The sequence below is a fragment of the Oncorhynchus mykiss genome, chromosome 16 (genome assembly GCF_013265735.2).
Source record: "Oncorhynchus mykiss isolate Arlee chromosome 16, USDA_OmykA_1.1, whole genome shotgun sequence".
In the NCBI taxonomy this organism is placed as follows: Eukaryota; Metazoa; Chordata; class Actinopteri; order Salmoniformes; family Salmonidae; genus Oncorhynchus; species Oncorhynchus mykiss.
In genome coordinates, this window is record NC_048580.1 from 41,925,451 (window position 1) to 41,938,301 (window position 12,851).

The window sequence follows — 12,851 nt, forward strand, 5'->3', positions numbered from 1 at the left end:
TTTAGGAGACAGTCCTGACGCTTGTTGGACTTTCTTGGGCGCCCTGAAGCCTTCTTCACAACAATTGAACCGCTCTCCTTGTGTTCATCGGATCTTGATGATCCGATGAATGGTTGATTTAGGTGCAATCTTACTGGCAGCAATATCCTTGCCTGTGAAGCCCTTTTTGTGCAAAGCAATGACCTGTGTTAATGAGAGAATCACTGACATGATGTCAGCTGGTCCTTTTGTGGCAGGGCTGAAATGCGTTGGAAATGTTTTTGGGGGATTCAGTTCATTTGCATGGCAAAGAGGGACTTTGCAATTAATTGCAATTCAGCTGATCACTCTTCATAACATTCAGGAGTATATGCAAATTGCCATCATACAAACTGAGGCAGCGGATTTTGTGAAAATGAATATTTGTGTCATTCTCAAAACTTTTGGCCATGACTGTACCAATTGGATACCACGAAATTGGGGAGAAAAAGGGCTAAAAATATATAAATAAAAAAAAAATTATATTATAAAATAAAATAAAATGGTTATTGTGTTCCTACCGAGCTCTTAGCACTTGTCGTGAACACTCCATGGGAGAACCTCAATTGCATACTCTTTGGGTCCTCTCGCCTCGTTCTCAAAACCCATTGGAGGAGAAGGTTTGAGAACTAGGCGAGAAGAGAGAGACGACGCGAGGAAAATGCCATTGAGATCCTTCCCATTTCGTTCCTCCGAGGTAGATAAGTTTTGTTCCCTCCGATCACTCCGGGTCCGACATGATATGAACGCAGCATCAACTGCCACACAAGTAGGCTATTCCAAAACAGGAAGTCATATTATTTATCTGAATACCTGACTGCACCTGCATGCTCATACCAATGTCGTCCACGGGGACCTATTAATTAATGGACAGGTAGCCTACCTTTTGACTTTGAAGAAGACAAGGATGAAGCGCTTCAGTTCATCAAAATTTGTATCTTTTCTGACGACAGGTAAGGTGACAGTAGAGCTGAAATATCTCAGCGCTAGGGAGAAGAAATAAATGAATTCAGCTGCGAGGGTGACATGTGTCAGACCTTAGCGGCACTATTTGATATGTTACATAGATGGACTTTAAAAAAATATGTGAAGCGTACTGTACAGAAAATGTGCTTATGGTTATGTTCAATGCATGCTTCTGTTGCTCTTTCCTTGTTCAGTGCATGAAGTATAAAAACATATTTCCATTGTTATCATAATTTTATGAATTGTTGATCAAGTAAAAAAAGTAAATGGTTTTTATTTGACTCAGTCAGTCCAATTGTTTTGTGGGTGGCATTTTTCAGCTAAACCCTGTAATTTACAGTAGGCCTATGTGGGAAGTCCCAGTTCTCTTTGCATGGGGTGGATTAGTTTTGTGTACATTAGGCTAGTATACTTTTTGTGAAAATGGTATGCCTACCACACCATAATCTACCCTAAATTATAACTCTGTGTGTTACTGTTTTCAGACAGAACCCCCCATCCAGAGAACATCCACATCTCTTCACTACCTCCCAGTATTCCTACAGACCAGGAGCCAACGCATGGAGAAGGTAATGGAGCCATAGAATTCGAACAGTATAAAGTGTATTCTATGGTAGGAGCAGCAGAGAAGAAACCGCTTCATTTCTGTGACATTGACTTGTTGTGTCAATGGCAGTCCATTTGAAGTCAGGTTGCACAGAGGTTGGTTTGTCATGCACACACATCTCAGAAACCATACTGTGTAAGTAGGCTACATGTTACAGAAAATAAACTTGCTTTGCTTGCTTACAGTCTGGTTTTTGAGATATACAGTACCAGTCAAAAGGTTGGACACACCTACTCATTCAAGGGTTTTTACTTTATTTTTTACTATTTTCTACGTTGTAGAATAATAGTGAAGACATCAAAACTATGAAATAACACATGTCTTAACCAAAAAAGTGTTAAACAAATCCAAATATATTTTAAATTTGAGATTCTTCAAAGTAGCCACCCTTTGCCTTGATGAAAGCTCTGTACATTTTTGGCATTCTTCCAACAAGCATCATGAGGTAGTTATCTGGAATACATTTCAATTAACAGTTGTGCCTTGTTAAATGTTAATTTGTGTAATTTCTTTCCTTCTTAATGCGTTTGAGTCAATTGGTTGTGTTGTGACAAGGTAGGGATGATATACAGAATATAGCCATATTTGGTAAAAGACCAAGTCCATATTATGGCAAGAACAGCTAAAATAAGCAAAGAGAAACGACAGTCCATCATTACTTTAAGACATGAAGGTCTGTAAAATTTCAAGAACTTTGAACGTTTCTTCAAGTGCAGTTGCAAAAACCATCAAGGGCTGTGATGAAACTGGATCTCATGAGGACCACCACAGGAAAGGAAGACCCAGAGTTACCTCTGCTGCAGAGCGTAAGTTCATTAGAGTTAATTGCACCTCAGATTGCAGCACAAATAAATGCTTCACAGAGTTCAAGTAACAGACACATGAGTCAGGCCTTCATGGTCGAATTGCTGCAAAGAGACCACTACTAAAGGACACCAATAAGAAGAGACTTGCTTGGGCCAAGAAGGAGGAGGTGTGGGGGTGCTTTGCTGGTGCCAATGTCTGTGATTTATTTTGAATTCAAGGCACACTTAACCAGTATGGCTACCACAGCATTCTGCAGCGATACGCATTCCATCTGGTTTGCACTTAGTGGGACTACCATTTGTTTTTCAACAGGACAATGACTCAAAACATATCAAGGCTGTGTAAGGGCTATTTGACCAAGGAGAGTGTGGAGTGCTGCATCAGATGACCTGGCCTCCACAGTCACCCAACCTCAACATAATTGAGATAGTTTGGGATAAGTTTGTCCGCAGAGTGAAAGAAAAGCAACCAACAAGTGCTCAGCATATGTGGGAACTCCTTCAAGACTGTTGGAAAAGCATTCCTTATGAAGCTGGTTGAGAGAATGCAAAGGGTGGCTACTTTTGAAGAATCTAAAATATATTTTGGTTGGTTTTAACACTTATTTGGTTACTACATGATTCCATATGTGTTATTTCATAGTTTTGATGTCTTCACTCTTATTCTACAATGTAAAAAATAAAGAAAAACCCATGAATGAGTAGGTGTGTCCAAACCTTTGACTGGTACTGTATATCACACAGCAAGCAAACGTTTGAGTTGTGTCCTTTGGACTGCCACTGAAACAGCCAGTCAAAGTTGAGTGTTGTTATAAAAGTACTTTCTTGCTGCTGGCTCAAGTAACTTTCAGATCGGCTTGTGCTTTTCAATGTTGCACGGTGTTTGTTCTTGCAATCAAATCTATATGACTGGATTATATTTATTGCAATCAGCATGGTTGGATTTCAGCCATGATACAGTTTTACTATAGGCACCACTGAGTTCATACTTGCCTGCTCAGCTGTACTGACAGGAAGGGACCAAATGTAATACTTCCTTGATGATATTACTGCGCTGTAAAAGTTGCAGTTGTAAAACAAAATTGTGCACGTTCTTGTGACCTGATGTAATAGCCTGAACTGGTTGGACTGAGTTGTTCAGCTATGTTAATGAGGGTGTCTCTTATTTCAGGAGACATGGCACAAGGGAAAGCAGTTGAGACCACACAGACACAGCGAGGAGCCCCCTCTGTCTTTCCAGAGGGCCAGAATGGGGGAACTGATGTATCTAGTACCTATTTTCACCATAAGGTCCCCATTCCAGATGATGACAGTCAGGTATGAGAGAGAAAGGTCTCAGACTGCCTCTCTCAGAATCCCAATCGTACTATGATTTGCTGGTCTGTTCACAGTGAATAGACTTGGCTTACTTGATTTTGATGTATTACTTTTAGCTCATAGTGGAGCAAAGGGCATCAGAATATATACTTTACATTTTGAAAATGTTGTTTTGGAGCAATAAATGTTTAAACCCTTATTCCTCCCTCCTGGTTTAGATGTGGTTCAGTTTCCGTAAGCTATGGGCCTTCACAGGACCTGGGTTCCTGATGAGCATCGCCTACCTAGACCCAGGAAATATAGAGTCAGACCTGCAGTCAGGTGCTAAAGCAGGATTCAAGGTACATGAAGGTTCAACGTTCTATTCAAACCCAAAAGGCTAGTTTCCCAGACCAGATTAAGCATTATTCCTGGACTAAAAAGCAAGCTCAATGGAAAATCTCTCTTCAAAAAGTGCAATTTACACTAGGCAAATTTAAATTAATTTAATAAAGCCTTTATTTTATTTTTTATTTTATTTAACCTTTTATTTAACTAGGCAAGTAAGTTAAGAACAAATTCTTAGTTATAATGACAGCCTACCAAAAGGCCTACTGCGGGGATGGGGGCCTGGGATAAAAAAAAAAATATATATATATATATAAATATAGGACAAAACACACATCACAACAACAGAGACAAAACTACATAAAGAGAGACATTTTGTTTTTTTTGGGGGGGGGGTTCAGGTCAAGATTATAGCTGACGTATTTGACTAGCTGTTCTGCATAATTTTTGGACAGAGGAGTAGACTTAATCTAGGTCAGGGAAATCTGCCTTTTTAAAGAACAAATTCGGAAAAATGTTGCGTTATGATTAGAAACGTTTGCGTGTGTATCATAGATGGATGACATCTCTGTTCTCCTCCAATGTATCCAGCTGTTGTGGGTTCTTCTGGGAGCCACCATCATTGGTCTGCTGTTGCAGAGGCTGGCAGCCAGACTGGGTGTGGTCACTGGGATGCACCTGGCAGAAGTCTGCAACCGCCAGTACCCCACCGTGAGTCTCCATTTTGTCGCTCACACTCTCTGAGAAACCCAACCAATATTGAATGAACTAAATCAAATTCTGCCACAGCCTTTAATACAGTTGCTCATCATAAATTACTTTTTTTTTTGTACTAGTCTACAACTGTTGCTTTGTATTGGACGTCAAATGTTTCAAAATGTTGTTCAATTCATGTATTTCTCTTCTGCCTAGGTGCCACGCATTGTCCTGTGGTTGATGGTGGAGCTGGCCATCATAGGTTCAGACATGCAGGAGGTCATAGGTTGTGCCATTGCATTCAACCTCCTCTCCTCTGGCAGGTAGATGACAGTACTGGACTATAGCCTATTACAGAATAGGGAGTATAGTGATATTGGTACCCTAAATGATTTGTTACGTTCTGTGTCTACAGGATACCTTTGTGGGGGGGTGTTCTCATCACCATCATTGACACATTTGTGTTCCTCTTCCTGGACAAGTATGGTCTGAGGAAACTTGAGGCCTTTTTTGGGGTCCTTATTACAATCATGGCCATCACCTTTGGATATGAGGTACACAAGGCTTGACTGTCATTTTGATTCTTTTGTGGAGGAATAGGGATTGTGGATGTACCCTGTACATGTACGCTGCCTGCCTTGTAGCAGTGATACCTGTACTCTCTGAGTGGACGAGCATTGTCCCTCTCAGTATGTGATGGTCTAATGTAGATGAAGGTTGTGGTGACCTCTGATCTCTTTTCCTCCCAGTATGTGACTGTGCGTCCGGACCAGGGGGAGCTGCTCAAGGGGATGTTTATGCCGTACTGTGAAGGCTGTGGTCCTGTGCAGCTGGAGCAGGCTGTGGGCATCGTAGGGGCTGTCATAATGCCCCACAACATCTACCTGCACTCTGCCCTCGTCAAGGTAGCCATGGAAGACCACAGTGGCTCTATTTTAGAATCATATTCAATATTTTTCCATTCAATCACAATTACACTATCACTGTTGTATAGTCTTGCAATGTTTTATTCTGTAATAATGATTTTGTGGAGATATTGACAATCAAGAAACTGTTGTAGTGTGTCTGTTGATGATCGTAGAATGGTAGTGATTGTGGAATTCCTTTCTGTCTATAAGTGTGATTCTGTTGGACAATGCTCAGTCTCGACAGATTGATCGTTCCAGCAAGAAGGAGCTCAAGGAGGCCAACAAATACTTCTTCATTGAGTCGACCATTGCACTCTTCCTCTCTTTTCTCATCAACGTATTTGTGGTGGCTGTCTTCGCCGAGGCTGTCTATGGACGAACAAACATTGAAGTGGTGCGTATGTAGCTACTCTGTATGGTACTAAGGAACTAATCGTTGGATTGTACAATACATGAACAATGAGTTGCTGCTAAGCCACTGTTGTTTTTATCATTCTTAACAGCATGTCTCATTGCTCTTCATTTCAGCATGACATCTGTAATGCAACTGGTATTCTTCACCTAGATCTGTTCCCCTTGAACAATGAGACACTGCAGGTGGACATCTACAAAGGCGTAAGGCTGCACTTTCATCCTCAGGCTGAATGCCACCATTTTGTTTTTTCCCCTGTTATTCTAGCTTGGTCCCAGATCTGTTGTGCTGGGTGACAGTATTTGGTAAAACAATTATCATAGCAAATTATACTGAACAAAAATATAAACGCAGCTTGTAAAGTGTTGGTCCCATGTTTTATCAGCTGAAATAAAAGATCCTAGAAATGTTCCATATGCACAAAAAGCTTATTTCTCTCACATTTTGTGCACAAATTTGTTTACATCCCTGGTAGTGAGCATTTCTCCTTTGCCAAGATAATCCAGCCACCTGACCGGTGTGGCATATCATGAAACTGATTAAAGAGCATGATCATTACACAGGTGTACCTTGTGCTGGGGACAATGAAAGGCCACTCTAAAATGTGCAGTTTTGTCACACAACACAATGCCACAGATGTATCAAGTTTTGAGGGAGTGTGCAATTGGCATGCTGACCTCAGGAATGTCCAATGTCATTTTAGAGAATTTGGCAGTATGTCCAACCGGTTTCACAACCGCAGACTAAGTGTAACAACGCCAGCCCAGGACCTCCACATCTGGCTTCTTCACCTGCGGAATTGTTTGAGGAGGTGGGGTGCTGCTGATGAGTATTTATGTCTGTAATAAAGCCCTTTTGTCGGGAAAACTCATTCTGATTGGTTAGGCCTGGCTCCCCAGTGGGTGGACCTGACTCCCAAATGGGTGGGCCTATGCCCAGTCATGTGAAATCCTTATATTAGGGTCTAATAAATGTATTTGAATTGAATGATTTCCTTATATTAACTGTAACTCTGTAAAAATCTTTTGAAGATGTTGCGTTTTATATTTTTGTTCAGTATACCTAGTCTTTTATTACCATACTCCCAGGTCTTGTTTATGACTCTGCTGTTGGGCTAGGTGTTTTCCTGACACAACACCGAATGTTACCCCTATCATTACAGGGAGTGGTTCTGGGCTGTATTTTCGGGCCTGCAGCACTATATATCTGGGCTGTGGGCATCCTGGCAGCAGGTCAGAGTTCAACCATGACCGGGACCTACTCAGGACAGTTTGTCATGGAGGTGTGTGCAAGAACTCATTCATTCATTCAAGGTCAATTGAATTGAGAGATAAGATCGACTTTGAGTCAACCCCTGGATCAATTTGATTTTTAAAAATGTGCTAATTGCTTTAGCTGTCTCTAACTAAAGGACTAAAGGATATCAGTCAGATAGGCTGTGGTGTGTTTGTGATGGTAAGAAGTTAAAACGACAGTGGCCCAGCTCTGTCATCACAAACACACACCAGACAGCATATAAAACCCTACATTAGCTCAATAAAAGTCACAGATCTTGAACCCATTCCGTCCCTACAGGGCTTTTTGAACCTGCGCTGGTCCCGTTTCTCCCGGGTGCTGCTGACCCGCTCCATCGCCATCACGCCCACCCTGCTGGTGGCCATCTTCCAGGACGTCACCCACCTGACGGGCATGAACGACTTCCTGAACGTGCTGCAGAGCATGCAGGTTATTTATTTGTTTCACCTTTTTTAACTGAGTGAGTCAGGTCAGACGGCAGTGCATGCAAATCCGCTAACCTTAACCCTAGTTTAATGTCCACATTCCGGTTCAACCCTAACACACAACCCTAACCATAACCCTAACCCTAGCTTCACATTGACATCCCGGTTCAACCCTAAACCTATCCTCCACCACAACCCTAACCCTAAATCTAATCCTAACTTCATGTCCACACCCCAGGTTGACCCTAACCCCAACCCCAGGCATTTTAACAGAGTAGTTGGCTGGTAATTGAAACATCTATTGGGGATTGTCAACTTCAAGTGGGACCCCTTCTCATGGCTGCTTTCTTTCTCTCCCTATCACAGCTGCCGTTTGCTTTGATTCCCATCCTCACTTTCACCAGTTTATCCTCCCTCATGAGTGAATTTGCCAATGGATTGTAAGTATACCACAATTATAGTGAAAACTATAACATTTGAGCTGCATTACATTTTACGTAACATACGATATGTATGTATATATATATGAGAAGATTACAAGTTTTTTTTTTTATGCTGACTTTTATACTGACTAACTGACTTCTGTTACTATCCATTCTCCTTTCAGATTTTGGAAGATTGGGGGAGGAGTTGTGATCTTGTTGGTGTGTTGTATCAACATGTACTTTGTAGTCATCTATGTGACCTCTCTGAACAGTGTGTGGCTGTACGTGTTGGCTGCTTTTCTCTGCATAGCATATTTGGGATTTGTGGGTTACCTGGTAAGTATTTTTTACATTTGAAATAAATGCTGTTTTCTTTATTTAGCTTTTTGTGTGGTCATGTTTCCATGTCTTTGCGAAGCATACCAAACCAAAAGTGTTATTTAGAGGACCACTTTAATCTTCAACCACTGAGTCAGTTATTAAAGGTCCAATGCAGCTGTTTTTATCTCAACTTCAAATTATTTCTGGGTGCCAAGTAAGTACCTTACCGTGATTGTTTTCAATTGAAATTGTCAAAACTAAGCAAAAATAGCTTCTTAGCAATTTCTCGAGCAAGGATTTTGCCATGACTGTCTGGGAGATGTCTGAGTGGGGAGGGGGAAATGGAAAACTAGCTGTTATTGGGAGAGAGGTTTGGATTTCTTTCTTATTGGTCTATTAACTATTTACCGCCTCGTGAGGTCACCAGGCAGGCCAAAACTCCATCCAACTACAACAGGCTGAAATTTCAGGCATTCTTTTCATACAGCACTTCCCTTTGTAAGTGTAAGAATCATAATTTTCACAGTATTATTCCAACCTTATAGTGTGAAAATATACATCAAACATAGGCAAATCACTTTTTTTTGACTCCACTGGGCCTTTAAACTTTTAACAAACTTTGTGTGAGGACAGTTGTATGTGTAGGAATGCAGTCCTGGCAGTAGAATGATTATACGTTGTACTGGTTCTCTCACACCACTCTCCCCATCTCTCTCTCTCTTCCTCTCTCCCTCTAGACGTGGTTATGTCTGATAGCGCTGGGTGTGTCCTGTCTGGATGTCACCTGCAGGGTCAGGGACGACACCACGGTTCTGATAGAGCAGCAGCCGGAGTTTGACTCTTGAGCATGGTTCCTTCCTGCATGTGTGTTTGTGTGTGAGGCTATGGGAGGAGCCTTGGGATATTTGAAGGTGCTACTGTACAGATTGTAAGCTTTGTTTACAATTTTGAAATGACTAATGTTCTGTAATGATATTTGCCTTTATGACAATTGTTATTTAAGGAATATGCATGAACTAAATAACGTTTATTATGGTACATTTCATTAATTATTTCACTTTTGTATGTATGGAATTTTAAGATAATTGCCATATTAATGATCATACTAGGACTTTGATTTGTGAGGAATTTAGAAAAGGATTGTGAAATGGTACTGTACACTGTAAATGTTGATATATATTTACTCTGAATTAATTACACCCTGAAATTGTTAAAAAACGCAAATAAATGCTCCCATTTTTTTATGTTGTGGTCAATGAGATCTACCATGGAAAAAATGGTTTCATAATGTATGTGTCTAGCATTCCTCAACTCCGCCACAGGGAGACACTGTGGATTCAAACCGAGGGTAATGTTTGAAAAGTACCAGTACTGAAGTCTACAACAACAAACATGGAATGCCATGAACGTTAACATATTGTAAAAATGTATCACTATAGTGTTTTTATCTGTAGGTCCACCATGATGATTTTATTTAACCTCATGTCTTTTATTGCTTCCATATGCAAAATTCTACCCTTCTGTATGCATCAAGTTCCCATTCACAGCTAATGTTGTTGATTTTTGGAATTCTTATGCTGGTATGAACAATTGTGTCATTACATTTCCTGTAGCAATCACTGGTATAAAAGTTAAGCATATTCCAGACTGGAAGGTCTGTGACCTTTTAAGAAAGCGGGCCAGAGCAGACAGACAGGTTTTCTTGACATTGTGGCGGCGGGAACTTTTTCCTGTCATGGCGCCAGCAGCCTTCTGTAAGGAGGGAGAGTCTTCCCACCTCCCCTCTGTGTTTTTGTTTTTCTCAATGAGCCGATCTCTCCCTGTGTAGGGCTCTCTCACAGCCTGTCCAGCAGGCCCCTTTCCTGGAAACATAGCCCAGCAGAGGCCACTAAGGGGCAGAGGAGGGAGGCCAGGGCGGCTTCTTCCAGGAAATCACATGATCCTGGACCTAAAGTCCCAGTCCTACATAAAACCTAAGAAGTGACCAATCTCCATGGTATCAGGATGCTATTGACAATGTTGCACAGTTCTGTAAGTAAGTATTGAGGCAAACATGGGACATGTATGCTATATTTCCTGAGTGATTGGAGATATGTAATATCGTTAATTGCAGTTTTGTAGGAATAGAAACTACAACATCCACAGTGTTTTATTTATTTTTTATTCTGAACAATGTATTCTCATATCAATATTGTTATATAATTTAATTATTTTTTAAAATAATTTATTAAGATGAAGTTCAATGGTGAATAGATAATTATCTGCTAATTTTTGTCGTTTTGTACAAAGACTGATGTTTGATGTCATGTGAAACAGGTGAAGGATGGACTGGTAGAAGCTATATTTGCCCCAGGATGCTTTAACCCTATCCTCTGCTGTTGACTAAGATTGGAACTAAATTAAATATTTGAAAATTACTCTGTCATTGATTAAGTCTAATTAAACATTGTAAAACACTTTGCTTGAAACGTATTTATATTTATAACATAATTATAGCAAACAATTTTCCTCAATTATCGTTCAATGATTATTCCGGAAAAATCTTTTCTGTTATGAACCATCATGTAGGCTGTGTGTACATTAGTTGCAGTGCAGTTGCAACACCATCATTTCATTTGTAATCTACTTCATTTGAGTTAATACTACTAATAAAAACTTTACATAATTTAAGGCAATGTTGCAGGATGATTTATGACCCATTCCTTAATCCTACACTTCAGTTCTTTTGCTTTTTGTTTGTGAATTTTAGTTTTTGTTGTCCACTTGTGTGCCACTTTGAAAGTCAGAATCAACACAGGGCCTCAGCACCAGCTGCCCAACTCCTCTCTCTTTCTCTGTCTTTATATTTCTCTCTTTCTCAGTCTCTCTCTCTCTCTCTCTCGTCTCTTTCCTTCCCATCTCGCTCTCGCTGTCTGTATGTCTCTCTTAGCTTTGAGGAATGCAAAGACAACATGACCAGGAGTTTGAAAGTTTCATTCGTGTAATCGGGTATCCAGTTCAACTTCGAACCTCATGACATTTTCCAGGTCATCCAGTTCATGCAAATGTTACATTAATTCACATTGCATCTGTGTTGCTGTCTAAAAACAGTCAATGCAGGAATGTAAACAGCTGTGCCATTCTTGTTCACGACTTGGATGGACTTGGTTATGTGGTTCGGGTTCTGTTCCCGGATTCACGATTCTGGCAGTAGAGCCACCAATTTTTTATTTCTCTGCTTTAGTGTTGTTGTTTCTTTATGACTAACCTGACTAGCATATTTTGTCTTTTGCTTCCTGTCCTCACTTTTGCCTCCTTACCTCAGTGCTCCTGTTAGGACACACAGGTTTGCTTCCAAAACATTCCACAACCACAAGAGATGCAGAATTCCCTGATTTATTTCCCTCTGTGTGCATGTCCATAAACATTTTCATCTGGGGAGATCTTCTTTCCATTCATTCACAGGCACAGCATACACCTACCTCACATCCCATAGAGACATTCAAAGCTCAATGCGCTCAGGACTGCACTAAAGGAGAGTGTTCTGAAATTCACTCACTGGTGCTGTTGAAGATGTTATTGTATAGTATATGGCCATTATTAGATGCTTTCATCCAAAGCAGTCATACAGTCATCCATGCATATATTTTACGTATGGGTGGTCCTGGGAATCAAACCCAAATTCTGGTGTTGCAAGCGCCATACTCTACCAGCTGATCTACAGAGGACCACACTGAGCTACAACACACACCGGTGGATGCTCAGCATCTCATAGCGTCAAAAGCAATTAAAAATGCATCAAGAAATACATTCATTCATACATTTCAGTGGGTTGTGTAGTGCTGGTGTAATGTATTTTTTTTGTCAACAATCAAAAATAGAAACAACAGTGAAACTCATGAAGTATGTGATGCACTGCAATTCACAATAAAAAAAATGCTTGGCTACCTGTTCAATGATCTGCATATTAGGAAGTGTTGTCAGGTTGTAGTGCTGGCAAATTACAACAAATCAACAAAACAGATTATCATAGTTATGATGCACATAAATATATTTAGCAAAAAAAGGAAACAATCATATACTGTGCATAAATTTGAATTATTCTTATGACCAGTTAGAAGTCATGTTTTTTTCTTTGTCATTACTGCAATTACTGAAGTACTGTGTATTTCAATGAATTAAAGATTGATAATATCAATGACAATATAAAATAAAACTATTTTAATATTATTATTATTATTCATGTTATAATTAATTATATGTTGATATTTTTTGCCTAATTGAATAATGCAATTGATTTCAATCATATTATATCGACTTGTGACAAAACCAGCGCTGGAATGTTTTT

The 12,851-nt window shown here is 40.1% G+C and overlaps 1 protein-coding gene across 1 annotated transcript; it reads left to right on the forward strand.

The window, feature by feature from the left end:
• The first annotated feature begins 755 nt into the window (after nt 1–755).
• Nucleotides 756–11,194, forward strand: LOC110492017 (natural resistance-associated macrophage protein 2). The gene is made up of 15 exons (XM_021565971.2): nt 756–971; nt 1,470–1,553; nt 3,569–3,714; nt 3,933–4,055; nt 4,633–4,752; nt 4,954–5,060; nt 5,153–5,291; nt 5,487–5,642; nt 5,881–6,039; nt 6,174–6,260; nt 7,220–7,339; nt 7,633–7,782; nt 8,145–8,218; nt 8,386–8,539; nt 9,262–11,194. Exons 1-15 carry the CDS (start codon nt 926–928, stop codon nt 9,367–9,369), a joined length of 1,773 nt encoding a protein of 590 aa, XP_021421646.1. The 5' UTR covers nt 756–925; the 3' UTR covers nt 9,370–11,194.
• The last annotated feature ends 1,657 nt before the right edge of the window (nt 11,195–12,851 follow it).